Source organism: Mesoplodon densirostris, chromosome X, assembly GCF_025265405.1.
Source record: "Mesoplodon densirostris isolate mMesDen1 chromosome X, mMesDen1 primary haplotype, whole genome shotgun sequence".
NCBI lineage: Eukaryota > Metazoa > Chordata > Mammalia > Artiodactyla > Ziphiidae > Mesoplodon > Mesoplodon densirostris.
In genome coordinates this window covers 95156546-95182611 of record NC_082681.1, presented here as the reverse complement: position 1 = coordinate 95182611, position 26066 = coordinate 95156546, and the positions used below count along the sequence as shown (strand labels likewise).

Genomic DNA, 26066 nt, shown 5'->3' with positions numbered 1-26066 from the left:
GGAAGGAGGCTGCCCAGCCCATGACTGCTCCCCGCCACACTGCAGAAATGCTGCAGTGGCCTAGCTCTTGCTGCCAGCCAACCAGGGGGAGGAGGGCCCGAGCGAGTTAGAGGGAGATGGGCCCCAGAGAGTAAGAAAAAAGGAGGAGGACATGAGCTGGTCCAAAACATGGGTCTAACCAGTCAAATGGAGGAGGGCCCCAGTCTAAGGGAGGAGGAGGAGGCCAGGCCCATCGAGGGGCCCCTGGAGGACTTGTTTCCCTTGTGGTTTTTTGCACTTCCTGTTCCCCTGCTCACTGCGAAAGTTCCTCTTCTTACCCTGCACTCAGAGCCTAGCCGGAGAGGACAAGGGCAGGAGGCACCATGAGTGGGGGCCCTTCGGGAGGCAGGCCTGGGAGCCGTGGAGGACCCGGGGTTCAGCAGAACATACCCTCCACCCTCCTCCAGGACCATGAGAACCAGCGACTCTTTGAGATGCTCGGACGGAAATGCTGGGTGAGCCTGGGATCTCCTGGCCTTCCCTGTCTCCCTTTCCTCTTCTTCGTCTCCTCCTCCTCTTCCGCCTCTTCATCTTCCCCATCCTCCCCCTCTCCTCCTTTCCCTTCCTTCCTCTCTCCTCATCTTCCCCATCCTCCTCTCTTTCTCTTTCTTCCCCTCCTCCTCTTCCTCTCCATCATCTCTCCTAGAATCCACTTACCCTCATTCACCAATCTCAGGAAGATCTCGATGTCCATTCAGTTTCCCTCTGGCTGCAGTTCTTCCTTCAGAGCCATGACAGCCATGGGCAAGGAAGGACCAGGTCTGGTTCCCAGACCCTCTGGCTGCCCCTGACCAGATTCCACTGAGTCCTGCTCTCCCCTCCTAGACGCTGGCCACCGCGGTTGTTCAGCTGTACCTGGCGCTGCCCCGTGGAGCCGAGCGCTGGACCAAGGAACATTGTGGGGCTGTGTGCTTCGTGAAGGATAACCCCCAGAAGTCTTACTTCATTCGCCTTTATGGCCTTCAGGTGACCCCCGCCCCCCACTGGACAGACAACCCAGTTTTCAACCCACAAACCCAGAGCTGTGTCCATAGCCCTGAGCCCTCAGGCAGATCAATGAACCCCTGAGCCCCAGAATCAAAGACGTCATCCAAATGTCAACCTCTGGTTTGTCTTTCTAAGTCCGCGATGACTGACCCCAGAGTCTTCATGTCAAGATCTATAACCCCCAATATTAGTATACCTCCTAAGTCTAATCTGTTCCACAAACTCCAAAAAAAAATGAGTACTGTATTTTTACCTGAACCTCCAATCTGTTCGAAACTCAACATTTTGGGTCTCAGAAATCGCCCATCAAAACTCCTGAACTCCAGAATTTTGCCTAGCTCCTAAGTCATAAATCTGTTCCACAAATCCTCAACCTAAACTCTCTAAGCATAAACCCCAAATTCATCCTTCTAAACCATAAAGGTAGATCCAGTAGGACCACATCAAGATCCCAGGGCCATAAAATATTGACCAAACCCCTAAGCCATAACTCTGCTCTACAAACCTCAAATTGCACATACGTTGGCTGAACCCGCCTCCAAAAAAACCTCCCAAGTCTATATGTCTGAACCTCAAATCTCAACCCCAACTCCTAATACTGGAGCCCTACCTGCCCAAATGAAGGCCCCCATAAAAGGGGGGATTTGGGATGATTCTACGAATGGGCTCAGTTTCCTAGGACTAGAGTCCAAAATCCTGAAATTCAAGCCCCCAAGTTCCACATCTAGGGCCCTGGACCCCAAATCCAAATCTCTCACTGAAGTGTCTGATTCCCATACTGTACCCCAAACCCTCCACATCTGACACCTAGACCCCCAACTCTCTGATGCAGAGCTGGAAATCTCCAAATCAGATCCCGGGGCCCCAAGTTTATATACCATGTTCCCTGTCCAGAAAACAGAGGCCTGCCACCCAGGGCACGCCTCAGTGCCAGTGTGTTCCCCACTTCTCCAGGCTGGCCGGCTGCTCTGGGAACAGGAGCTGTACTCACAGCTGGTCTACTCTACTCCCACCCCCTTTTTCCACACCTTCGCTGGAGATGTAAGTGACCACCTAACCCCTGGCCCTCTTTTGGGGTGCAGGGAGGAGATGGGAAAGGTGTGGGGGGCCTGGAAGGCCACTGACCCCCCCACCCCCACGCACGTGCAGGACTGCCAAGCGGGGCTGAACTTCGCAGACGAGGGTGAGGCCCAGGCCTTCCGGACCCTGGTGCAGGAGAAGATACAAAAACGAAATCAGAGGCAAAGTGGAGGTGAGGAGGCCTTGGGGGAGGAAAAGAGGTTGAGCAGAAGTGAGCGCAAGAGTGGGGATCTGGAAAAGCCCCTCTCATGGTTCTGGTTCCCAGTTCACCTGTCTCTCCACAGACAGGCGCCAGCTTCCCCCTCCACCAGTGCCAGCCAATGAAGGTGAGTCCTCTAGTGCAAGGAAGAGTAAGAAGGGGCTAGCCCAGGAACCTGTGGCACGGTTGCAATAGCTCTCTACCCATTCCGTCTTCCCAGAGAGAAGAGGAGGGCTCCCACCCCTGCCCCCACACCCAGGTGGAGACCAAGGGGGTGAGTGCTGTTCTTCCCTGTGTCTCTACATGGGCAGGTTGGGGTGGTGGTGAATGGATACACAGGTGGGGAGTGGGTGGATGGATGAGTAGGTGAGTGGGTGCAGCGACAAGTGGGTGAGTGTGTGGGTGGATGGATTGGTGGTGGAACGATGGTTGAACGGGGACATGAATTGATGGAGGGATGAAAATATAGATAGATGTATAAGTGGGTGTAGAGATGTATAAGCGAGTGGGTATGTGGATAAATGGATGAATAGATGGATGGATGATTGAGTAAATTAATTAATGAATGAGTGATTGAATGAATTCGGCAGTGAATAAATGAATAAGTGACATAACATTTCAATTGGTGAAGAAAGTAACTATCGAATGAGTGAACAAATAATTTAACAAATTAGTCGATGAGCCAGTGAATAAATGAGTCAGTACTTAAGTAATAAGCATGAGTAAATAAATAAATAAATGAATCAGTGAATGTATGGATGGTTTGTGGCACCCACCCACCCACTTCTCCATAAACCCTATCTGGACCCTTCACCCACTCCCTCCATGACCATCAAACACACAGATTCCCTCAACCATCTTCCTGTCTCTTGCTCCTATGCTCTGGTTGGTAAGTAAGTGGGTCAGTGGCCCAGTCACCCATTTTTCTCCACAGGCCCAGCAGCTGGCTCACTGTCCCTGGGGCTGGTGACAGTGGACATCCAGAACCCAGACATCACGAATTCACGATACCGTGGGCTCCCTGCACCTGGGCCTGGTCCAGGTGATAAGAAACGCTCAGGGAAGAAAAAGATCAGCAAGGCTGATATTGGTGCACCCAGTGGATTCAAGTGAGAACCTCTCCCCAGTGGGCCCACGGATCCTGGGGGTGGGGGAGCAGATGGGCAGGTGGATAGGAGGAGAGTTGAGTGGATGGAAGGATGGGAAAATGGATGGGTGGGTGGGGGAGTAGGTAGACGAGTGGATGGGTAGGTGGGTGGGTTCAAAGCCGGGGACTAGGGAGAGGCACCAAAGGCACCAAGGTTCCCAACTTTTACAGAGGCGGTCACTCTCCGGGCCATGCAACTACGATTCATGGCTCAGAGAGTGAGTGCCTCCCGAAATTTTGCTCCTCACTCACCTCAAGCTAGTCCCACCCTAGTCCCACCCTGGGTGGGCTGGTGGGTGAGTGGATGGGTGGGTAGATGGATAGTTGGATGAATGAATGAATGGGTGGGTTGGAGAATGGATGGATGGGTAAATGGGAAGTGGGTAGGTAGATGGATGGGTGAGTGGATGAGTATGTGGTCTGATGGGTATATAGGCTGATTTGTTCACAGACAAGGTGGATGGGGATGGATAGGTGGCCAGATATGTGGATGGATGGACAGTTCAATGGGTAAATGGACAGAAGTGTGTGGTTGAATGGGTAGTCAAGTGAGTGAATGGATAGAAAGATGGGCACATGGGTAGATGGATGGGTGGATGGACAAGTGTGGGTTAGGGCAGATTGGTGGACAAATGGGTAAATAGACGTGTGTGGACAGATGAGTGGGGAGACAAATGTATATAGATCAATGGTCCGACAGGTGAATATGAATGGCTACGTGGGCAAATAGATGGGTGGATGGATGGTGGAAAGAGGGCTGGGCGGACAGATGGGTACCACAAACTATGGACCCCTTCTAGTTCCATAACTACTGCTCTCACTCCTTCATTCACTTAAGACTCATTCATTAATTCTGGCCCCTCAGAGTCCCTCTGGGCAGGAGAGGGCAAGAGGGCTTCACTAGGAAGAGAGGGAAGGAAGGGCCGTGGGGCTTCACTGGGGTCTCCTCACCTCCCCCAGACACGTCAGCCACGTGGGGTGGGACCCCCAGAATGGATTTGACGTAAGTAACTCCAAAGTCTCCTGGACCCCACTCAACTCCCACCTACCTTTCCATAGCCCACTGCTCCAGACCTACCCCCCCAGACCCCACCCTTCCCACACCCCTCTTAGATCCCTCTCTGGGGTGGACCCCATGATAATCTGTGCCCCTTCCCTCCCCACCTTATTCCCACACCCCTGCCCCGGCCTTTTTCCTCCTGGGCAGGTGAACAATCTGGACCCAGATCTGCGGAGCCTGTTCTCCAGGGCGGGAATCAGTGAGGCCCAGCTCACTGATGCGGAGACCTCCAAATTTATCTATGACTTCATTGAGAACCAGGGAGGGCTGGAGGCTGTGCGGAAGGAGATGAGGCGCCAGGGTGAGCCCCCCTCTTTCTGGACACCCCCTTCTTCTCCAACCCTGGTAGCTGATCTCTAAGAGATACATTGCAGGCACTCAGTCCTCGTGGAAACCCCTATACCGCTCGAATTGGGAGTTGGTCGGTTAGGGTACCCATTTTATAAATGAGCAAAACTGAGGCTCTGAAGAAAACTATAATAATAGCTCTGTGTTATCTTTCCCCCTCAGAGCCGCTTCCACCGCCCCCACCGCCATCCCGAGGAGGGAACCAGCCCCCCCGGCCCCCAGCTGTGGGGAGTAACAAGGGTCGCTCTGGCCCACTACCCCCTGTACCTTCGGGAGGTCCTCCTCCCCCGCCAACTCCCCGGGGACCCCCACCCCCGGGCCGAGGGGGCCCTCCGCCACCACCCCCTCCAGCCACCGGACGCTCTGTACCACCGCCCCCTCCCCCCCCTGGAGCTGGGGGACCGCCCCTGCCTCCGCCACCGCCGCCACCACCGCCACCACCCAGCTCTGGGGTCGGACCGATCGCTCCCCCACCCCCTCCTTCTCTGGGGCTCGTGGGGGGCCAGGCCCCTGGTGGGGGTCGGGGGGCGCTTTTGGATCAAATCCGGCAGGGAATTCAGCTGAACAAGGTGAGGGCCGGCGTGATGGAGGATTGGGGGACTGGGACTCTGGGGTGTGCTGCACGAGTCAGGATATTAAGGGGCTAGGGCCGAGACTGATGGGGGTCCCAGGATTTGGGGGTTGAGTGATAGGGTTGGGAGGTTGGTGGGGAGACTGGAGTGTGTGGGAGGAGAAAGGATGATGAGGGGCGGGGAGAAGCACTCCTCTCACAGGCCCTGAGCCCTGTGTGCTGGACCCTGCTTGCTGCAGACCCCTGGAGCCCCAGAGAGCTCAGCACTGCAACCGCCACCTCAGAGCTCCGAGGGGCTGGTGGGGGCCCTGATGAACGTGATGCAGAAGAGAAGCAGAGCCATCCACTCCTCGGGTGAGAGCCCCCACTCCCCTGCAAGCCTGCCATTTGGAGCCCATCCTGCCGGGACCCCGACCCTGGTTCCCAGCTAGTGTCAGCCTAAAAACACCCCTAACAGCCACCATCAATAGTAACATTAGCCCATATGTTGATGAGAGCATGAACATGAATCTTTTATCAGTCTCTTTTTCTACAACGTTAACTGTCATTATGTAACAGTAATATGATTAACTCTATCTTTGACAATAGTATTAACATTAATCCCATATGTTCAATAGTATTAACATTAGCCCGCTATGTGATGAGAATATTATAAGGAACCCCATCTTTGACCATCATATTGACTCTAACTCCATGTGTCAACAGATTAACCTTAACACATTATGTGATAATATTATAATTAACCCAATCTTTTACAATAACGTTGACATTAATCCCTTCATGTGTCAACAATATTGTCATTATATGACAATTATATGAGGATAATATTAACCTCAACCTATTATGTGACAATAATATAATTAACTCCAACTTTGACAATAATACTAACGTCAACCCCAGAGTCTGTTCACAAGATAAACATGAATCCATTACATGACAATATCATAACAAACCTCGTCTTTTGACCATGACATCATCATTAACCCCATTCCGTGTCAACAATGTTAACCTTAACCCATTATGAAACAATAATACTGTAATTTCCTCCACCTTTGCTAATATTTAAATCCACCCCATTAAGTGATAAGTCTGTTAAAATTAACCCTTTGTGTGACAATAATATCCCAACTAACCACATATTTTTGACAATAATATTAACCTCGACTCCAACTAGAACCCAGACCCCAGCTATAGTCCCTACCTTGCCCCTAAATCTCCCTCCTCTGAGGGAACCCCTTCTTCATCCAACACACAGGCCCCAGATCTAATTTCCAAGCATGAGATCTCAGTCCCCCAGGGTCCTGAGTCCCAACCTCCCAGGCCCTAGTAACCCCCTCCCCAGGGCTTCTGAACCCTCCTGCCCATCCTGAGTTCCACTCTTTCTCTCTCCCTCTAGACGAAGGGGAGGACCAGGCTGGCGATGACGATGAGGAGGATGAATGGGACGACTGAGTCACCACCACCCCCACTGTTCTGTGCTCACTCCCCTGGCAGCCCTGCTCGCCACCCTCCACTCTCAGCTTCCAGGCCCCTAAGCCCCGTTTCTTCCCCACCCACCCCTTCAATGCTGTTATCTCTGACTGCCCCCCCCCCCCCCGACACTCACCCTAGCAATAGCAGGGGACCTTTTTATACAAAATTTCTCAGTTCTCCTCACTCAAGGATTTTTAAACAAAAATAAAATAACGGTCTTTTTGTTTCTTTAAATCTTACTTCCTTTATATTCCAAATGTGGGAATTTGGGGTCCTTTTTCCCCAAATTCCCTTTTATTCCCATTTCATTTATTTAACCTTATAGGTATACATTCATTCATTCATTTGTTCCCTCAGTCATTTAGCCTGTACTTCTTTGTTTCCTTCTACCCTTCTTTCTTTCCACAAATATTTATTGCCAGGCACTACTTTAGGAGCTAGGGATAAGGCAGTGGGAAAAAAACAACAAAAATTCTTGGTCCTGTGAGGTCAACATTCTAGGGCAGAAGACACACAAGAAACAAGGAATTAAATCGAAACAAAAGATAGTTATAGGACTTCCCTGGTGGCGCAGTGGTTAAGAATCCGCCGGCCAATGCAGGGGACACAGGTTTGAGCCCTGGTCCGGGAAGATCCCACATGCTGCGGAGCAACTAAGCCCGTGTGCCACAACTACTGGGCCTGCACTCTAGAGCCCACGAGCCACAACTACTGAGCCTGCATGCCACAACTACTGAAGCCTGCGCACCTAGAGCCCATGCTCCTCAACAAGAGAAGCCACCGCAATGAGAAGTCTGCGCACGGCAACGAAGAGTAGCCCCCACTCACCGCAACAAGAGAAAGCCTGCGTGCAGCAACAAAGACCCAACACAGCCAAAAAATAAAAATAATTAATTAATTAATCTAAAAAAAAGATAGTTATAGATCATGATAAGTGCTATGATGTGCTGAGGGGAAGTGACATCAAGATGGAATGTTCAAGGAAAGCCACTTGGAGGAGGTGACCGTTATTCTGGATCTAAAGAGAGAGAAATCAACCATGTGAATATTTGGGGAGAAGGGCATTCCAAGCAGAGGCAACAGCCAGTGCGAAGGCCCTGAGGTGGGAAAAAGCTTGGTGTGAGGCTGAGTGGGGTGAATGAGTGAGAGTTATTTGTTCATTCACTTACTTATTTTTTTAAAAAAACGTTCAATCAACATAATATTAGGTCAAGAGAGTACTCGATGGTCAGACTTCCCCACTCTCCATGCACACAACTCACACACTACGATCCTGATGGGCAGGATCTCCCTCTCAATTTTCAAATTTGGTTCTGCCCAGTTCCCAGTGCAAACCAAGTCCTGGCCAATGGCAATGGAAGAAGCAATGACTTAATAATCAGATAGATCTGCTCTAGAACCCGGGCAAGATGCCTCACCTCTGAGCCTCAGTTTCCTCATCTATACAATGGGGGCAAAAATATGTAAACTTTTCCAACTGGTATCCCACTGGGTCACCCTCCTCCTCTAGAACTTTCTCTCCAGGAAAAAAAAAAAAAAGGCACAACTCAAAACTGTCCGTGGTGTTTAAAGCTGTTTCCAAAGGAGTAATTAGAAACTCTTGTACATCAAAGCCTAGAATAGAGGTGCCTACTCCTTCCCATTTCTGAAACCTGGTGGATTCATAATCTCAGGTTTCCTTAGATCTTATTCCTTTAGAGGAATAAGAAAGGGGAGAGGAAGATAAAGGTGAGGGGGAATTCAAAGAGGGCAGACTTCTTCCATCTGCAAGACCAGTGGAAGAATTTCTGAACCATCCAAGGGCAGCTTGAGGGGTTAGGGGAGGGCGGAGGTGTGGGGAGTGGAGCTGGCTTTGCCCCTTAAGAATTCTCCCGCAGCCGTGGAAGCTGGAGAAGGGGGGAGCCTCAGGTTCCCTTTAATTCTTTCATTATTATTCATCCCCTATTCCACTCCCCACCCAACCCTGGTCGGTTCCCGTGGCAAGCACTGAGTCTGGGAAGGGCCTATCATATCACTTCTCCCCCACCTCCCCCCGCCAAACCCAGAGTTCTGTAACCCCTTGGGCAGGCTTTGTCCTGGAAAAGACCTTACATCACACAACCTCTGAAGCCCCCGGAGCACAGGCTAGAACAAGCACAGACCTGTGGTAAAAGAGTTGACTGTGGGTGAGTTGCTTGACCTTCCTGGAAATCAGTTTCCTCAGTCTTTAAAATGAAGATAAAAATGAAGATAAAAATTAAAGTAGATGGGGTCTGCAAAGTTCCTGGCTCCTTGTAGGCATCTATAAGCATCAGATGCTGCTACTGCTATTGTTACTATTGTTATTACTGGATGTCCCTGATCCTGAGTCACCACTGATTACAAAATGCATCGTTATTCTATGTATCGCTAAGAAAGACAAAAAAGTACTGCCAATTAAATTATGACCCATCAGCGCTTGTGAGACACAGCCTGATTTCAGAGATGTTAAAAAATTAAATGCTTCTGGAGCCCTGGCTGGTGATGTTGTTCCTTAACCTGCATTCTGGCTCCACATGTATGTTTGCTTGTGAAACTCATGACATGGGTCACCCATGGTCTATGTGCTTTTCTGTATGTGTGGTACAGTCCATATGAGGTTTACATTAAAAGCAGGTCAAACTTGTGCAGCTTGGAATGGATAAAGCCTTGTATTGGCCTCACACTGGGAGATGCAGTATACACAGGTACTAAATTAATTCTGAATGAACAGACGAGTGGCTGGGAGTAGGACACAGTAATAACAGGGTAGCTTCTTACTTTGAAGTCTCTTGAAAAGGTGCTAGTCCAGAAAGATTCATTTTCTTTTTTTTTTAATAAATTTGCTTATTGTATTTATTTTATTTTTGGCTGGGTTGGGTCTTCATTGTTGTGCGCGGGCTTTCTCTAGTTTCGGCGAGCAGGGCCTACTCTTCGTTGCGGTGCACAGGCTTCTCATTGCAGTGGCTTCTCTTGTTGCGGAGCACAGGCTCTAGGCACATGGGCTTCAGTAGTTGTGGCACGTGGGCTCAGTAGTTGTGGCTCGTGGGCTCCAGAGTGCAGGCTCAGTAGTTGTGGCACGTGGGCTCAGTAGTTGTGGCTCGTGGGCTCCAGAGTGCAGGCTCAGTAGTTGTGGAGCATGGGTTTAGTTGCTCCGTGGCATGTGGTATCTTCCTGGACCAGGGCTCGAACCTGTGTCCTCTGCATTTGCAGGTGTATTCTTTTTTTTTTTTTTTTTTTTTTTGCGGTATGCGGGCCTCTCACTGTTGTGGCCTCCCCCTTTGCGGAGCACAGGCTCCGGACGCGCAGGCTCAGCGGCCATGGCTCACGGGCCCAGCCGCTCCGCGGCATATGGGATCCTCCCAGACCGGGGCACGAACCCGTATCCCCTGCATCGGCAGGCGGACTCTCAACCACTTGCGCCACCAGGGAGGCCCTGCAGGTGTATTCTTAACCACTGTGCCACCAGGGAAGCCCCAGAAAGATTCATTTTCTAGATGAGCAGGAGATTCCCACCCAAGGTCATTCATCCGAAGTTTTACAGATGCAGAAACTGCCTAAGGTCACACACTTTAGTAAATGGTGGACCTGGGATTGAACCTAGGTACTTGGGCTCTAGAATCCAAGCCTTTACCCACTACACTGTACTGTTTGGGGAAGACCAAGGGATGCTTCCCAACACCCATAAACCTCTACATTTTCCCCCAGATTCAGGAAGAAAGAGGTCATGCCTTAAACCACTTTCGTGGGTTGGACAAGCCTTCTGGACTCCTGGGATTGGGAGGGTCCTGCCTGTGGAGGGAGACTGGGGGCATGTGAGGACCAGCATCAGACTCTGTTCTAGAAGGAATAAGGGAGGGAAGGGGAATCTATGGTGGGACTTCACTGTTAACTGTTCCACTCACAGCAAGCAGGGACTAATGGAACCTCAGCCTGACCAGCCATTTCTCCAACCGGTGCACAGCTGGCCTGGCAGGCACAGAATAACCGTTTGGTTAACTGTATAACTGTTTGGTTGACTACATAACTCACGGACTGACAGGGAGAGGGGCAATTTGAGGAAATGACAGTGCAGTTTCCTGACACTGTGAGCTACTGAAAATCGAACTGAATTACAGCCCGCCTGGGACAGGCTGGGGCTGGTGACCTGATGGTGCAAAAGATGGGCAGCCTCCTGAGGGACTTACAGGCTGGCTGACTGATGATCCACGCTGTTGCTGCCTGCATCGGTGGCGGGACGTTGCAAATGGCTGACTTGCTAGGAATCACACCCAGCCCGAGGGGCTGTCTGGATGTTACACTGTCTGGCGATGTGTAAAGGAGATCTACCCTGAGGGAATTTCAGGCTGACTGATGGACACATCTGTGGCCTCCTGATAGGCAACTGTATCTGGTGACTGACTGTCTATCCTGACCAAATCACAGGATGCTTGACAGACCATGTGGTCAGTCGGATGCTGAGAATGGCTACCTGGCTGACTGATATGAGGGGCAGACTGAACAAGTCACAGACCAGCTGACCCACTGAAAGATCAGTATAGCTGCCTGATCCCATGGCTGTCCATGGCTAGAATCACAGCCGCCCCAAGAGGGCCCCGGGGTCAGAGGTTGCTGACTGATCGACCAATGGGGGGCATGCCTTGCCTGAGAAATGACAGATTGTTGACGACTGACAGGTGGCCTGGAGGCTTTAGCTGCTGTGACTACGTGCTCTGAGGGAATAAAGTGCCTGATCATGGTGTGAATGAGGAGGAACCTGAGGGAATTACAGAGTGACCAACTGACAGTGGAGAGTGCGACTGCCAGGGCTACATTAGATGCTGACAATGACAGCCTGTCCTGACATAATCACAGCCAGCCCGAGGACCCAGCTGGTCGCTGTGGCTTCCTGGGTGAGAAGATTCTCCCTAGGGGATTCGGAGCTACTCCCATAGCCAGGGTAGATAGAGAGCCCAGTTGCTGGACCGACTATCGGTGCGATGAAGGGACAGTCTAAGGGAATGACAGGCTGGCTGACGAGCAGCGAGCAGCGTAGCTCTTGTCAGTGCCGTGTGTCTGCCTTGAGGGCCTCGCAGCTGGCCCGAGGGCACGAATGGATGCTGCTATTGACAGACTGACAGTGTGAATGGGGGGCGGAGGTCTGATAAGACAGTGGTCGTGGTGATTGTCTGATTTGAGTCGGGTGACTGACTGAGCAAGCTGTATGTGGAGGTAATCCACCCGGGGAGTCACGGCCTGCTTGGGGTTAAAATGTGGTGACGGACTGACGGCGGTAATTGGGGGTCTGACAGGACGGAGAATCCCCCCGTGCAGCTGGCTGACAACGTGATTGGCTGACAGCGTGACAGACAGACCGGCTTACGGGCAGGGCCTCCGGCAACCTCAGCTGCCGCCGCCGCCGCCTCCCAGACGCACTCTGGGAAAGCGCCGGCGAGCACCCGCCTTCTGGACCGAGCCGGGTGGCGGGGAGGGGTCCGGTCACGGCTCGCTGGTTGGTCCGCGCGGACGCTGCTCGCGGCACGGTGCGGCCAATAGGCTGCGCGTTCTCGGCCACGCCCGCGCGAGCTCTCTTCTCGCGAGGCCGGTTAGGCCCGAATGTAGTTAGCCGTGGGGAAAGATGGCGGAAAATTTAAAAGGTGAAGCAGTGGCGGCAGCGACGGGGGCCCGCTGGCCGGGCCGGGTGGGCTGGAGGGGTGGCGTCGCTGGCTCGGGGCCCCGGCGTCCGAGGCCACGGGGTCGGGAGCCGGAAGCTCGGCGCCGAAAGGCTGGAGCTCGGGGCACGCGGGCCTGGCGCGCGGGGCTGGGCGGGGCTGAGGGGAGGGGGCGCGTGCCTCGGAACGCGGCGGGCACGGGGCTAAGTGGGGACACGGGAGGGGCGCGCGCGCCGCAGGTCGCGACCGGACGGCGCGCGCACGCGCGGGGGTTTGTCTGGGAGGCCGCGCCCGCGCGCGGGAAAATTGGCCGCCGGTGACCGTTACCCTCCTGGTGTCCACGCGAGACGCCGGAAGGGGAGGGGAGGGAAGGGGACGGACCTCCTTTTCAGAGTTAGGAGACGGGGGACTCTTCTGGGGGAGGGTATTTCCTCACAGCGTGGTGGGGGAGGGGTTTGCGGCAGAGAGGGCTCACCCAGGAAGAGGGGAAGGGGGCTTCCCTAAGGGGAGAGCTGGACTCCCCCATGCGCGGGGAAGGAGGGGTGACTCAGTGTGTTGGGGAAGGTGGGCCCCTCTGGGTGAGGGAAGCTGCGGGGAGGATGGGTTCCACAGGTGTGAGGGGGAGCTTTGAGGGTAGGAGAGTCCATCTGTGGTCAGTGCGGAGACAGCAGCTGATGTGAGTTGGGACCACGTTAGCGGGGCTTCAAAAGCAAGTTAAGGGTTTGAAAGGGAGAGGCATCACAGGGAAAGGAAGGCGTGGGTACAGGCCGAGTCTCCACTAGGCCTGCCTAAGTGGAGGGGGGGAAATGCACACGTAATAATTTTGCAAAGCTCTTGTACATTTGTAGGTTGACATCTAGAGTATTTCATCATGAGTTTAAATGTTTGGTTTTTGTAATGGAAGGTAGAAAATATTAAACATTTTTAAAAGATGAAATAGGTTGAGGACTGACTATATTTGGAATAAGGGTTTTGTAAAATGATTTGATAAAATGGCTTCTAAAGCACAGTAATTAAGAATACGCCTTGAACCGAAAGAAGCCTTTTTAAAAATAAAAAAATCTGTGTCCTGAAAACTTTTGGTAGCCCCCCAAAACATTCCAGGTATATTTAAAATAATTGCTGTCACTAACCTATATTGTTCTGTGTGTTCTTGAATTCAGAGCACATCCCTTTGGGCCAGCTTTACCCTTCACAGTAATGTGGATGAGACAGAGAAAATCAAAATGCAGCGTGAAAAAATATACCTTGTGGGTTTAAGGCACCTACACTAACCATTTGGGGAAGCGTCCTGTAATCTGATACCACTCCACAATCTCTTATTCATAATTCTGAAATCCAAAAAGCCCTGAAAACTTAAATTTGGTATCATTCAGTGGTAAAACTAGGCTATATGGAGGGACTTTTCAGTGCCACTATCTTGCAGCTTTATTTCTCCTATTTTTGTGAAAATTCAGACTTTTGCTACAGAACTATTGATGTATTTGATTATGGCTTGATGCCCTGACCACACTAGGGGTTGTTAGGGAATGTATGGGATGTACCTAGAACTGCACTTGTAAAATCTAAAAAAGAAATTTGGATTCCAAAACATCTGGCCCCAGGAGCTTCAGATAAAGGATTATGGACCAGTCTTTCTAGTTACGCCTTTGTTTGGTGCCCTGGAGGTTTTAATCCTATCCCTACCCACACCCCTTGGGGAAATGCACCCTACTGAGATGGAGGGGGTTGTTCTCTTTCTTTTGCAAAGTGGGGAGAAGGATGGTTAGGTCTTGAACTCCAGGCAGGTTTGCAGGCAGTTTAAGGAATGGTATAGAGGGAGCTGGAAGCTCTGGGAATAGATTCCTTTAGGACAATCCATGCAGCAGATCCCACTTGGAAGTCTGCTGCTCCAGGGAAAGCCTTGGACAGTGAACACTGGGGTAGATGGGAGTGGCACATTTTTGTTGTAGAAGGGTCTTAGCGTTAGGAAGGCCTGTGGATTAAATTTCACTGACTCTGAGGTAGTCCTTTGGAAGTCCCAGGGAGGATTTGGGGTCCTCTTTGACCCCTGGCCTTGCCAGGGTGCCCAGCAATAGTTCCTTCTGGCCCCCTTTGTTCTAGGCTGCAGTGTGTGTTGCAAGTCTTCTTGGAATCAGCTACAGGACCTGTGCCGGCTGGCCAAACTCTCCTGCCCTGCCCTTGGCATCTCCAAGAGGAATCTCTATGACTTTGAAGTCGAGTACCTGTGCGATTACAAAAAGATCCGCGTGAGTCTGGGGTGACCATGGCCGGGGCAGGGGTGACTCAAGGAAGTCACCTGCCCCCTTACCCCCAATTACCCACATCTGTTTCCAAAAGTAATTTTCTCCTCTGATCTTAAAAAAATAGGATTAGTAGGCCCTCTTATCATCTCCATTTTACAGGTGGGAAAACTAAGTGGCTTTCCGAGAGAGGGGCAGGAGCCAGAATAAATCTCTCCTCCCACCTCCCTAGGAATACAAACCAAATTGCAGAGATTGAGATGTTGAGCCCAGGAGTGGAGATAATGACAGTTAATGGTTTTGAGCACTTTGCATGCCAGGCACTTCCTTTCAGAAACTCATTAACTCATCAAAAACTCATTTAATCCCGCCAACAGCATTGTAAAATGGGAACTGTTATTGTTGCCAGAGGAGATAATGGCAGGATAGTTAAGAGAGCAGCCTGGAGCCAGCATGCTTGGGTTCAGATACTGGTTCTGTAACCCCGGGATACTTACCCAAATTCTCTGTACTTAATTTTCCTCATCTATAAAATGGGTATAATTAGTAGTATGTACCTCATATAGAGTTGTGAGGGTTAGATTAGTTAATAATACATGTAAGTTGCTTAGAACGGTACCTGCTACATAACGAATGCTAGAAAAATGTCAGCTTTTTTTTTTTCTTATTTACAGATGAAGAAACAGGCCCAGCAAGGTTAAATAACTGCCTAAGTTTACACTGCTAGGGAGCGGCAGATTCAGGATTTGTCTAGTTGTAGAATCTGTGTAGTTAAACTCTATCCTATAGCTGCCACTCAGCAAGAAAAGATCCCTCTGGCTGCTGCGCGGAGAACAGACTGTAGGGGCAAGGGTGGAAGTGGGGGGACAGGTGAGGAGGCTGCTGCTGCACTCCAGGCGAGCGATGACGGTGGTGACGGTGACAGAGGTGTGAAGTGTAGGATTCTGGATGTAGCTTGAAGGCGGGGGCTGACAGGATTTCCTGAGAGTGGATGTGGGGAGTGTGAGAAAAAGGAGTCCAGGATGACTTCGAGAGCTGGGCTGAACAGCTAGCAGGAGGGAATATGTTTGGGAGATTAAATTAAAAGTTGGGATTTAGACAGTAAGCGGGAGTGAGGGATTTGAACCCAGTGAGCCTCACTCTAGAGCCCGTGCTCTAGAGTGCACAGAGTCATTCCAGGAAACGGGGGAACAGTTTGGGTGTTGTCCACAGGCGTTGGGATGGAAGTCCCATGAGGGCTGGCCCAAGGGTCTCGTCTGTCACTTACAGTGACCCCATCCCTCCCCACCCCACCCCCCAGGAACAGGAGTATTACCTGGTAAAATGGCGTGGGTACCCAGACTCAGAGAGCACCTGGGAGCCACGGCAGAATCTCAAGTGTGTACGCATTCTCAAGCAGTTTCACAAGGACTTGGAAAGGGAGCTGCTCCGGCGGCACCACCGGTCAAAGCCACCCCGGCACCTGGACCCAAGCCTGGCCAACTACCTGGTGCAGAAGGCCAAGCAGAGGCGGGCGCTCCGGCGCTGGGAGCAGGAGCTCAACGCCAAGCGCAGCCACCTGGGACGCATCACTGTGGAGAACGAGGTGGACCTGGACGGCCCCCCACGGGCCTTCGTGTACATCAACGAGTACCGTGTCGGTGAGGGCATCACCCTCAACCAGGTGGCCGTGGGCTGCGAGTGCCAAGACTGTTTGTGGGCACCTGCTGGAGGCTGTTGCCCTGGGGCGTCGCTGCACAAGTTTGCCTACAATGACCAGGGCCAGGTGCGCCTGCGAGCCGGGCTGCCCATCTACGAGTGCAACTCCCGCTGCCGCTGTGGCTATGACTGCCCCAACCGCGTGGTACAGAAGGGCATCCGCTATGACCTCTGCATCTTCCGCACGGATGATGGACGTGGCTGGGGTGTCCGCACGCTGGAGAAGATCCGCAAGAACAGCTTCGTCATGGAGTACGTGGGAGAGGTAGGGAGACGGGGCTGTGTGCAGCTCTCCCCACGTGTGTTCCCACCGTGCGCACCCAGCTCTCCCCACTGTGTGCCTGCAGCTTCCCTGCTTTCCCTGTGGGAAAGGTGTTGAGGGGGTTAACCTGAGTGTGAGAGGGACATCCTGGCAGGGGCGAGTATTCCAAGCTGGTAAAGGCACGTTGAAATACCTCCAGACTGGGTTGACTTCATAAGGGTACCTAGCAAAGAGGAAAGCGGGAACTGAAATCCAGGCAGCGTTCCTTTTAACAGGCCGTGTGGTCTGCACAGGATTGCATCACCTGAAAAGGCACTTCCTCTTCTCATTTCACGAGGGTCCAGCTTATCACCAAGCAGTGCCTACCCGGAAGGAGCACCTTTTACTAATCTGCACAAAAGGAACACAGTCTGGAGTAGGACATAGACATGCCTTGGGGAGGTTGGCTACCTCCTCCTTTAGCCGCACAGGACACTGGGGGAAGGGGGGCTGTGTCCAGCAGGCTGGCCGCTGGACCAGACGAGCCCCACATCTTAATGGCTTTGCACGCTATAAGTCCGTTTGCTCCTCCAGTGTGGGCATTTGGGTCCTATCCTTCCACACGACGGCGTGGCCACCTAGGTTCTTTCCCTCTTGTGCCTTTGCCATGCCTTAGAGTCGCCTCTGATCCTCAGCATTGCCTGACAAGTAGGCTCGGGGGGTGCAGAAGAGGAGATTTTTAAGGGGCCAGGCCCAGACGTGGTGCACATCATGTCTGCCCGCACCTACTGGCTGGAACCGAGTCACTGGCCTTACCTCAGTGCAAAGCAGCTGTGAAGTGTGATTCAGCCATATGCCCAGGTGGAAAACAAAAAGGGATTTGGGTGAATAACTAGCAAATATCTGCAACAGCAAGTGTCATCTTCTAAGATGGGACGTGGTGGGCATTTGGAATGGGGCAGTTCTTTGTTACGTAGGACCGTCTCATGCATTGGGGGACATTTAACGTCCCTGGACCATGACCATTTAAATCCACGTGTGTGCCTTGTCACGATGACAACCCCAAACACCTCCGTATTTCTGTGGGTCTCTTAGGGGTATGACATGGCTGGGAAGTGACAGAATTGGCCTAAGGGATGCACACCTGAGGATGTCTACACTGTAGTGATAACACTGATGAAGAGGAGAGGCTCCTGCTCTGAGGAACTGTAAAGTAGAGAGGGTCATAGCCCCCGGGGCTGGGGGCGGGGCAGAGACCGTCTAGAAGCAGAGCAGTCCACACTGCAGAGGACCCTGACAGTCTGGACAAGGAGATGTCCACACCCCAGATAATCCCGGTGGTCGGGTGGAGGAAATGTCCACATGTTGAAGGACCTGACTGTCTAGAGGAAGGAGGTGGTGACCACAGCCCAGAGGGTTCCTGACAGTCTAGAGAAGGGGGGTCCTGACAATCTGTAGGAAGAGGTGTCCACGTCCCAGAGCAACCTGAGGAAGAGAGCAGGCTCTCCAGAAGACCCTGGCGGTCTGACTTAAGAAATGTCCACACCCACACTGCCCTGACACTCAGGAAAATGAAGTGTCCTCACTCCAGAGGGATAGTGACAGTCTGAAGGAGCTCAGGTCTACACCTAAGAGACTCTGACAGCCTGGAGGAAGTGTCCACACCCTCAGTGCCCTGACACTCTGGTGGAGATGTCCAGACCTTAGAGGGACAGTGACAGTGTGGAAGAGATGTCACGCCCCAGAGCTATGTTAGCAGTGCAGGGGATGAGGCGTCCACACCCGCAGGAGTCAACAGTCCTAGAGGAAGTCCAGAGCAGGGGGTATCCCTAGCTTCACTGCACTGACAGTCTTTGGAGGAGCAGTCAACAGCACAGGAGAATCCTGACAGGCAAGGAGGAGGAAGAGTCTTCATCTCACTGGCACCCCAAGGTACCCTGGGCCCAATACTTGTCCCACCATTCTTCCTTAGTGTCCTTACTCCTCCAGCTGTAAACATGGCGGTTTCTGGGGACCCTGTGGTGCTGTCCTACCGGGTGTTATGTCATCAAGGGCATATCCCCGACCTGTTCGCCACACTGTCCTCCAATCTGGACCCCCGTTCACTCTCCACCTCTGCACTGACAGCCCCTCCACGGGAGCTGCCCTTCCACGTTCTGTCAGAACATCCCCACCCTCACCCAGCAGAGAACACAGCCTGTTTTATCAATTCTGAAACACGCACTTTCTTCATATTTTAACAACTCTGAAGTGAAAGTGAGTCTCCCTTTAGTTTAATTAAATGATGCCATATCATCATCTAATTAGCAGCAGTTTTTCCTTTCTTGGGAAAGGGCGCACAAAATCAGGGAGCCTGTTAGATTTTGACAGGCTACGGTACTCATAACCACTCCTAACACAAAAACAAACAGAAATCCCTCTCACGTCTCTGATTTTGTTGGATTTTGACAACAGCCCCTATCAGGCTGGGATGATTGTCATTGTCACCTCCATTCGACAGATGAGAAAACTGAGGCCCAGAGAGGTATAGAAAAGTGCTCAGAGTCACCAAGCTAGTAAAGTGGGTAAAAGAGGCCCGAATGTTTAAAATTGGTGTGCTGCCAAACCTGGTGGAGTGTTGTTTTTTTGGATTTGGGAGAGGGGTTTGGCTGAGGAAACAGGGGCAGGGAGAGAACATTCAGGATCCCATATCCGGGACTGGGGCAGAGCAGCAACTGGACTCTGAGTCTTCTGGTTCCCGTTCCCATCAAAACCCTTTCCCGGCTGCCAGATTCTAGCCCATCTGTGTTCCCCAGTCACTCCAGAGAATTGCTGGGGAGCAGGGAAATGGACTGATTTGTTCTCAAGTTTTCAGGGTGGACCACCCCTTACAGAGTGGGAGTGAAAAGAAGACAGAGAGGGGCTTCCCTGGTGGCGCAGTGGTTGAGAGTCCGCCTGCCTATGCAGGGGACACGGGTTTGTGTCCCGGTCCGGGAAGATCCCACATGCCGCGGAGCGGCTAGGCCCGTGAGCCATGGCCGCTGAGCCTGCGCGTCCAGAGCCTGTGCTGCGCAATGGGAGAGGCCACAACAGTGAGAGGCCCGCGTACGGCAAAAAAAAAAAAAAAAAAAAAAAAAGACAGAAGGAACCGTTTGTGCCCTGCAGGGTTTGCAGTGTGACTCACTCCTGGGGAGACTGGGGGAGCAGGTAGGGGCAGAACAGGCAGGAAGATGGAGACTGGGGAGGAGGTGGGCGTTCCCTCTGGTTGGGGAGGGGCCCAAAGGGAAAAGCTGGCCCAGACACCACCCAGTATGCTCATGAGCCCAGGAGAGGCTGTCCTTTGATCCCAGGCTTCTGAAGGCAGCGGTGGGTAGGGATTGGGAGCTTCAGGAAGGCTGCAGAGAGAAGTGACATCTTTGGGAGCTGATGTCACAAGGAAGAGTATGTGTTCTCTGGGAGGTGGAGGGAAACTGACCTTGATGTACTCTTCCTCAAAATTCTTCTGTGGCTCCTGTTTTGTCCCTCAGGAGAGTCCCCACTTTTCAATCTGGTCAAAGCCCTCGTGTGATCTGCATTTTGCTTTAGATGGTGTATCTCTTTTCCACTGCCTCTCAAACTCTAAGCACTGTGGGTGTCTGAGTCCATCTGTGTTACCAGATTGTGACCCACGAGGGCCAGACCGGGCCTGGTCCCTGTGACTTCCCCACCAAATTGACCCCTGAGGGCCAGGACCAAGCCTGGTTCCTGTGTCTCCCCCACCCAACTGTAACCCCTGAGTACTGGGACCAGGCACAGGGTAGGCCTCATGAAAGTCCACTGAATGAATGAGTGAACAAACAAACAAAAATTGGGGGTATGGGGGAGCCAGGTTCCCCAAGGAACGGAGCTGGAGTATGGGGCAGTGAGCAGCGCGGCCTGAGGGATAGGCCTTGGTCTTCTAAGGGGGTTGTTGATCGGCATTCAGCACGGAGCAGAGACTGGAGGTGATGGTGGAGGAGGCAGGGAGGAGGCTAGAGAAAACGGAGGCTGGTCAAGACCAGAAGTAGGAAGAGCGAGGCCACTGGCTGGCATGAGGATGAGCAAGGAAGGAGGCCCGGGTGGGTCTTGGGCTTATGCCCAGTGTGGCAGGAGGGTGGTGGTGGGCAGTGGGTCTCTGATGAAGGGAGAAGGAAGGAATAAGGGGTGTGGCGAGAAGAGAGTGCCCGAGTTGCCTGTAGGACCACTGCTGGACAGAGGTCAGGTCTCCAAGCTAGAAAGCAGGATACAAATAACAGGCATCTGCTGTGTGTCTGCTGTGTATTGTGCTGGCACTTGTGTCTGAGGGCCGGGCAGAAACCCGGGAGTGGAGAACGAGGCCGGCCCTGGTCTAGGGGCACCCAGGCTGAGGAGAGGGCAATCTTGGCTACCGTGGGACCTCACCCAGAGGCATGGGCCCAGAAGAGGGGACGTGAGGGATGGAGAGGAGGGATGGGGTGTGGCTGGGGCTGGGGTGAGGAATCCATCACCAGCACTTGGGAGGCAAGGACAGACTGGGCTAGGATAATGGTCCAGTTACTAGGACAGATGGGGACCCACCTGGGGAGGAGGAAGTGCCTACTGCTGTCTTAAATACCACTTGCTGGCAGTGCGTGGTGTCAGGGCTGAGCGAGGTGTTCTACTCTGTGCTCTGGTCCCCTTTCTCTCCTCTTCCGTCTCTGAGTTTTTGGCCTTGGTCTCTTTTTTGTGATCTCAGACTCCTTGGGGTCTTGGGCCTTTTTTCTGGCCCTGGATCTTTTGCATTAAGATTCTGTCTGTTTCTAACTCTGCCTCTAGCTCTCTCTTCTGAGTCCCTTTCTCATTCATTCCGTCTCCCTTTTCCCAGGCCTCTCTCTCTCAGCTTACTCTCTGTGTTCCTTTTGCTGTCCGCCCCACCCTGCACTGGCTCAGTTCTCTAGTGCTGGGTCCTGCAGCGCCTCAGGCTCTCTCGCCCTGGATCAGTCAGCCTCTCTCACCCCCACCCTCCCCACCCCTCTCTGTTGAGCACTGGGTCTTTTTCTTCCTCGCCCTTGATCTGGGTCCCCTCACTATATCCTACTATGGGCCTCTCACTATGGGGACCTCTGTCTGTCACTCCTGGACCTTGTGGCCGCCCTCCGCCTACCGTTGAGACTCCCTGTGCCCTCCAGAGGCCTGAGAAGGGCTGACACACCCTGTGCGTCACTGCCTCGCACGTGTCCACACCGCCCAGCCCCGCTGAGCCAGCTGCAGGGTGCGGGTGCCTCCTTGCTTCCTTGTTCTCCTCCAGAGGGGCCACGCTAGGGGGCTGGGAGCTGTGCTGGCTTTCCTGAACCTTCTTGGCCAACCTCCCCTCCCCCGTGGCCTTCTCCTCAGATCATTACCTCAGAGGAGGCAGAGCGGCGGGGCCAGATCTACGACCGCCAGGGCGCCACCTACCTCTTCGACCTGGACTACGTGGAGGATGTGTACACCGTGGACGCCGCCTATTACGGCAACATCTCCCATTTTGTCAACCACAGTGTGGGTACCCCGCAGGCGGGCGGGGGGTCGGGAGGAGCAGGCTGGGCCCCTCCTCACCCTCCCACTGTTCTTTTTTGCCCAGTGTGACCCCAACCTCCAGGTGTACAACGTCTTCATAGACAACCTTGATGAGCGGCTGCCCCGCATCGCTTTCTTTGCCACAAGAACCATCCGGGCAGGCGAGGAGCTTACCTTCGATTACAACATGCAAGGTGGGGGTGGCAGGGGACCGCGGGCAGGGACACATGATGACGTGGGGCACAAGGACCCCTCCCCAAGGAGCTTTAAGATGCTCTTACTCCCAGTCTCATATCTGGACTCCTGGACCCCTGCCTACCCTTTGGGGGTCCCTTCATTCCCAGCCACTGGACCCCAATTCTGAGACACTCATACCACCTTCTCCCAGGGCTCCCGGGGGAGGATGTTTGGCTCAAGAGTTATGACACTCCTCCTGACTCCAATCTTGTCTGAATTTCCCCAGTCCCCCAACCCTCCCCGCTCCTAACCCGCTTTGGCCTTCCTCATTCTAAGCCTCTGGACACCCTTGTGGCCTCCAACCAGTCCCCTTCTTGACCAACTAGCCACCTCTGAGACACTCGAGGGGGGATCTTTGGCAGGAGAGTTCAGATGCCCCTCTGGATGCCCAGGTGACCCTCCATTCCTGACCCCTGCCTGACACAACCCTCTTGGTTGCCCCTGACAGCTCCCTGACCCCCCCCCCAAGAACCCCCAATCCCTGGCCATCTTCCTAATACCTGAACACCCGTCTAGTGCTAAGCCCTGGCCCTTGCCTGAAACCACCAACCCCATGACCCCTTCCTGACTCAGATCTCAGACCTGCTCCCAGCCCCTAAGATCCCTGGGTCCCGTGGTAAAAAGGGCAGTGGGACAACTTCATCTAGGCCTTCTATCTAACAAGTACCCCCCCACCCCCGGCTATGACTCCACAGTGGACCCCGTGGACATGGAGAGCACCCGCATGGACTCCAACTTTGGCCTGGCCGGGCTCCCCGGCTCCCCCAAGAAGCGGGTCCGTATTGAATGCAAGTGTGGGACTGAATCCTGCCGCAAATACCTCTTCTAGCCCTTTGAAGTCTGAGGCCAGACTGACCATGGGGGCCTAAATATGCCTACCCCACCCACCCACTGCTGCCCTCCTGTCGAGGAACGACTGCCAGGGCCTCCTGCCTGCCTCCGCCTGCCCCCACCTGCCCCATGCTCGGCGCTGCGGGGCCATTGGGAGGACAGACTCCAGGAGTCCCCTCTCCCTGTCCCAGCCCCATCCATGGGTTGCACTTACCCCTGCCCACCTTCGGAAGTGATTTTTCAGCACCAGGACTTTCTGCAGTTGGGATTCATCGCCTAGCAAGGAGGTCCAAGGGCTGAGCCCCAGCCCAGACCCAGGATAGAAAGACGTTTGTTTTTGCACCTGCTTCTGCCTGGAGCTTGAGGGGTCTGTTGCAGGCCCTCTCCCCACTGCCCCAAGGGTGTGGGGAAGTGGCCCCAGGACAGGCTGATACCAGAGCCCAGGGTTCCCAGCCCACTCATCTCCCTTACTACAGAAACGTTGTGCTAGTGAAAGAAAGGGGGTCTCCAAGGCTGGGGTCTGAGGCTGGTTCCTGCTCATGCTTGCATGCTCCTAGTGTTGGCCTAAGAGCCGTAGGGTCTCTTTTTCAGGGCTGTGCGTCTGAGAAGTGGACACCCACATGCCACTGGAAGGACAGTGGATGCCCATGGCCTGTTGGCCAGTGAAAGGCAGTCCAGACTTTCCCAGCCCTTAAGGTGGGCTGGGACTGAGCTCTACGTTTGGGAGTACCTAAAAGGTGCCCAGGGCTCCCAGGAGCTCAAAGGGTGCTGGGAGCTCTAAACCTGGGGTGCGACGACTGCTGGGAGTACCCAGAGCTGGAACTGAGACCTGGCTAGGCTGTAGATAGCACTTAGGACAAAACGTGCATTGATGGGGTGCTGACGAGGTGCCAGGCACTGGGCAGAGCACCTGGTCCACGTGGATTGTCTCAGGGAAGCCTTGGAAACTACGGAGGTGGATCCCAGGAACGGGCCCATGTGGCAGAAGGCAAAGCGCAGGCCGAGAATGGGGGTGGGGATGGCTTACCCGCGAGGGTGTGGTGAGGCGAGGGGAGCCTCTGCTGCCTCCCAGCCCTGGCCCTTTGCGCTCACCTTGGGTCCACTGGTCTCAAAAGTTACCTGCCCACAAGTGTACAAAAGGCGAAGGCTTTGATGGCTGCCTCGCCGCTTGCTTCCTCTGTGAGGTCTTCTCTCGGAAGCCTTCCCTGACTACCTGTGCGTAGAGTGTCCCTACGTGAGACTATGTGCCCTGCCACCAGATGCCACATCTGTGTGTCTGTTTGTATGTCCGTCTATGTGTCTCGTGTTCCCCACCCCAGACTGACCTTCAGGCATGGACTGAATCTTGATTCTCCTCTTGTATATCCCTCAGCCCTACCCAGCCTGGGATGGGCATCAATAAAACAAATTATTGACTGAACAAACCAAGGTGTGGGGATTGAAGACCTTGTGTAGGTGGGGGTTGGGGAGATGAGAGGCTGGGAGCCGGGGGGCGCCCAGGCATGCGGTCCTCCAACCTCAGCCATTTGACTAACACTCCCCACAGTGCACCACTTGCACTGTCGTCTACATAACATCCTGACCTAAGATAAGCTTGCTTTATACTTAAAGTTTATAATGCACTGAAAAAGCAAGCTAAATCCATTGCTGTTTAAATGGACGAACCATTATCACTGGCCATAAACAAAAACCAGAGAAATACAGTGGAGATAGATACAGAAATATGACACAATTCTAGCTGGATCCTCCCTGCTCTTCAAAGTTTTGAGCCCAAAGCCTGCCTACTACATCCAAAGAGAAAAGTTTGTGTGTGCTGGGGGAAGGTTTTTCTGCAAATATTTATTGAGCACCTATATGTGCCAGGGTATAAAGCAGGTAACAACGAGATGGTGTTTCAAGTATATGTACTTGTTTTTATCACCCCTCAACCTGAACGTGAGCCAGTGCCCTTTGGTTTTGCTCAGAGACCGCACATGCTGTGACACAGGTACCCAAATATTTCAAAGACCTCACACACAGGTGACGGAAGCCTCAACAGCTCAGAGACCTCAGGGCACCTAGGGCATGGGCCTCCAAACAGCTCATAGACCTTATACACTGGATATTGACCCCCAAACCTCAGGGACCTCACACCCTGGGACATACATCTCCCTGCAGCTCAGCAATCTCATACCTGGACACAAACCCCACATCACTGAGGCTGCACTGAAGCCAGGGGACACAGACTTCCAAAGAACTCTGAGACTTCAGATGCTGCCTCATACACTGCATTGGATTCGTGGGATAGAGATGCACAAACATCTCAAATACCTCACAGTCTGCAGTACTGCTCCCCAAGCTATTTGGAGCCTTCACACCCTGATCATCGAGTCCTAAACTGCCCAGAGGCCTCACAGCCTCAGATAACCCCCACCAAACAGCTGAGATGTTGACAGCCCTGAGATGGGCCGCCCAAACACCCGAGAGACTTCATACTCCGAACACAGGTCCCTAAGTTATTCCAAAACCTCATACCTTAGACGTGGACCCCCAAGTTGCTGAGACACCCTGGAACACAGAGCACTAAACACCCCAGAGGCCTTGCTCCCTAGAACACAGTGCCGCAAACAACTCAGACTCAAGTCTCGGACACAGACCCCAAAGAGCTTAGAGATCTCAGAGCCCAGAAACAGACGCAGTTCAGAGAATTCCGACTCCGGGAAACAGATCTATACATGGTTCAGAGACCTCACACCTTCTGACACCCCTGA

At 53.1% G+C, this 26066-nt stretch overlaps 2 protein-coding genes across 3 annotated transcripts; both read left to right on the top strand.

The window, feature by feature from the left end:
* Positions 1–332: 332 nt before the first annotated feature.
* WAS (WASP actin nucleation promoting factor) lies at positions 333–6927 on the top strand. Its single transcript, XM_060087572.1, has 12 exons — positions 333–494; positions 865–1005; positions 1981–2067; positions 2176–2278; positions 2391–2432; positions 2526–2579; positions 3240–3414; positions 4413–4455; positions 4660–4813; positions 5023–5429; positions 5671–5785; positions 6828–6927. The coding sequence occupies exons 1-12, from the start codon at positions 363–365 to the stop codon at positions 6881–6883; spliced, it is 1509 nt and encodes a 502-aa protein (XP_059943555.1). The 5' UTR covers positions 333–362; the 3' UTR covers positions 6884–6927.
* A 5538-nt stretch (positions 6928–12465) lies between these two features.
* Positions 12466–23397, top strand: SUV39H1 (SUV39H1 histone lysine methyltransferase). 2 transcript variants are annotated; one of them, XM_060087579.1, is made up of 6 exons: positions 12466–12537; positions 14656–14801; positions 16096–16758; positions 22084–22230; positions 22313–22442; positions 23181–23397. In XM_060087579.1, the coding sequence occupies exons 1-6, from the start codon at positions 12519–12521 to the stop codon at positions 23312–23314; spliced, it is 1239 nt and encodes a 412-aa protein (XP_059943562.1). In that variant the 5' UTR covers positions 12466–12518; the 3' UTR covers positions 23315–23397. The 2 variants fall into 2 exon arrangements, with proteins under 2 accessions (XP_059943562.1, XP_059943563.1); XM_060087580.1 differs by lacking the exon at positions 23181–23397 and having other exon boundaries at positions 16096–16745; positions 22313–22435.
* The last annotated feature ends 2669 nt before the right edge of the window (positions 23398–26066 follow it).

Excerpts from the sequence above, each read along its gene's own strand:
- WAS (XM_060087572.1), top strand. The coding sequence starts at position 363 with ATGAGTGGGGGCCCTTCGGGAGGCAGGCCTGGGAGCCGTGGAGGACCC. Across the intron at positions 1,006-1,980 it reads TTCGCCTTTATGGCCTTCAG|GCTGGCCGGCTGCTCTGGGA; the intron begins GTGACCCCCGCC and ends CCACTTCTCCAG. Across the intron at positions 4,814-5,022 it reads GAAGGAGATGAGGCGCCAGG|AGCCGCTTCCACCGCCCCCA; the intron begins GTGAGCCCCCCT and ends TTTCCCCCTCAG.
- SUV39H1 (XM_060087579.1), top strand. Across the intron at positions 14,802-16,095 it reads GCGATTACAAAAAGATCCGC|GAACAGGAGTATTACCTGGT; the intron begins GTGAGTCTGGGG and ends CCCACCCCCCAG. Across the intron at positions 22,443-23,180 it reads CTTCGATTACAACATGCAAG|TGGACCCCGTGGACATGGAG; the intron begins GTGGGGGTGGCA and ends ATGACTCCACAG.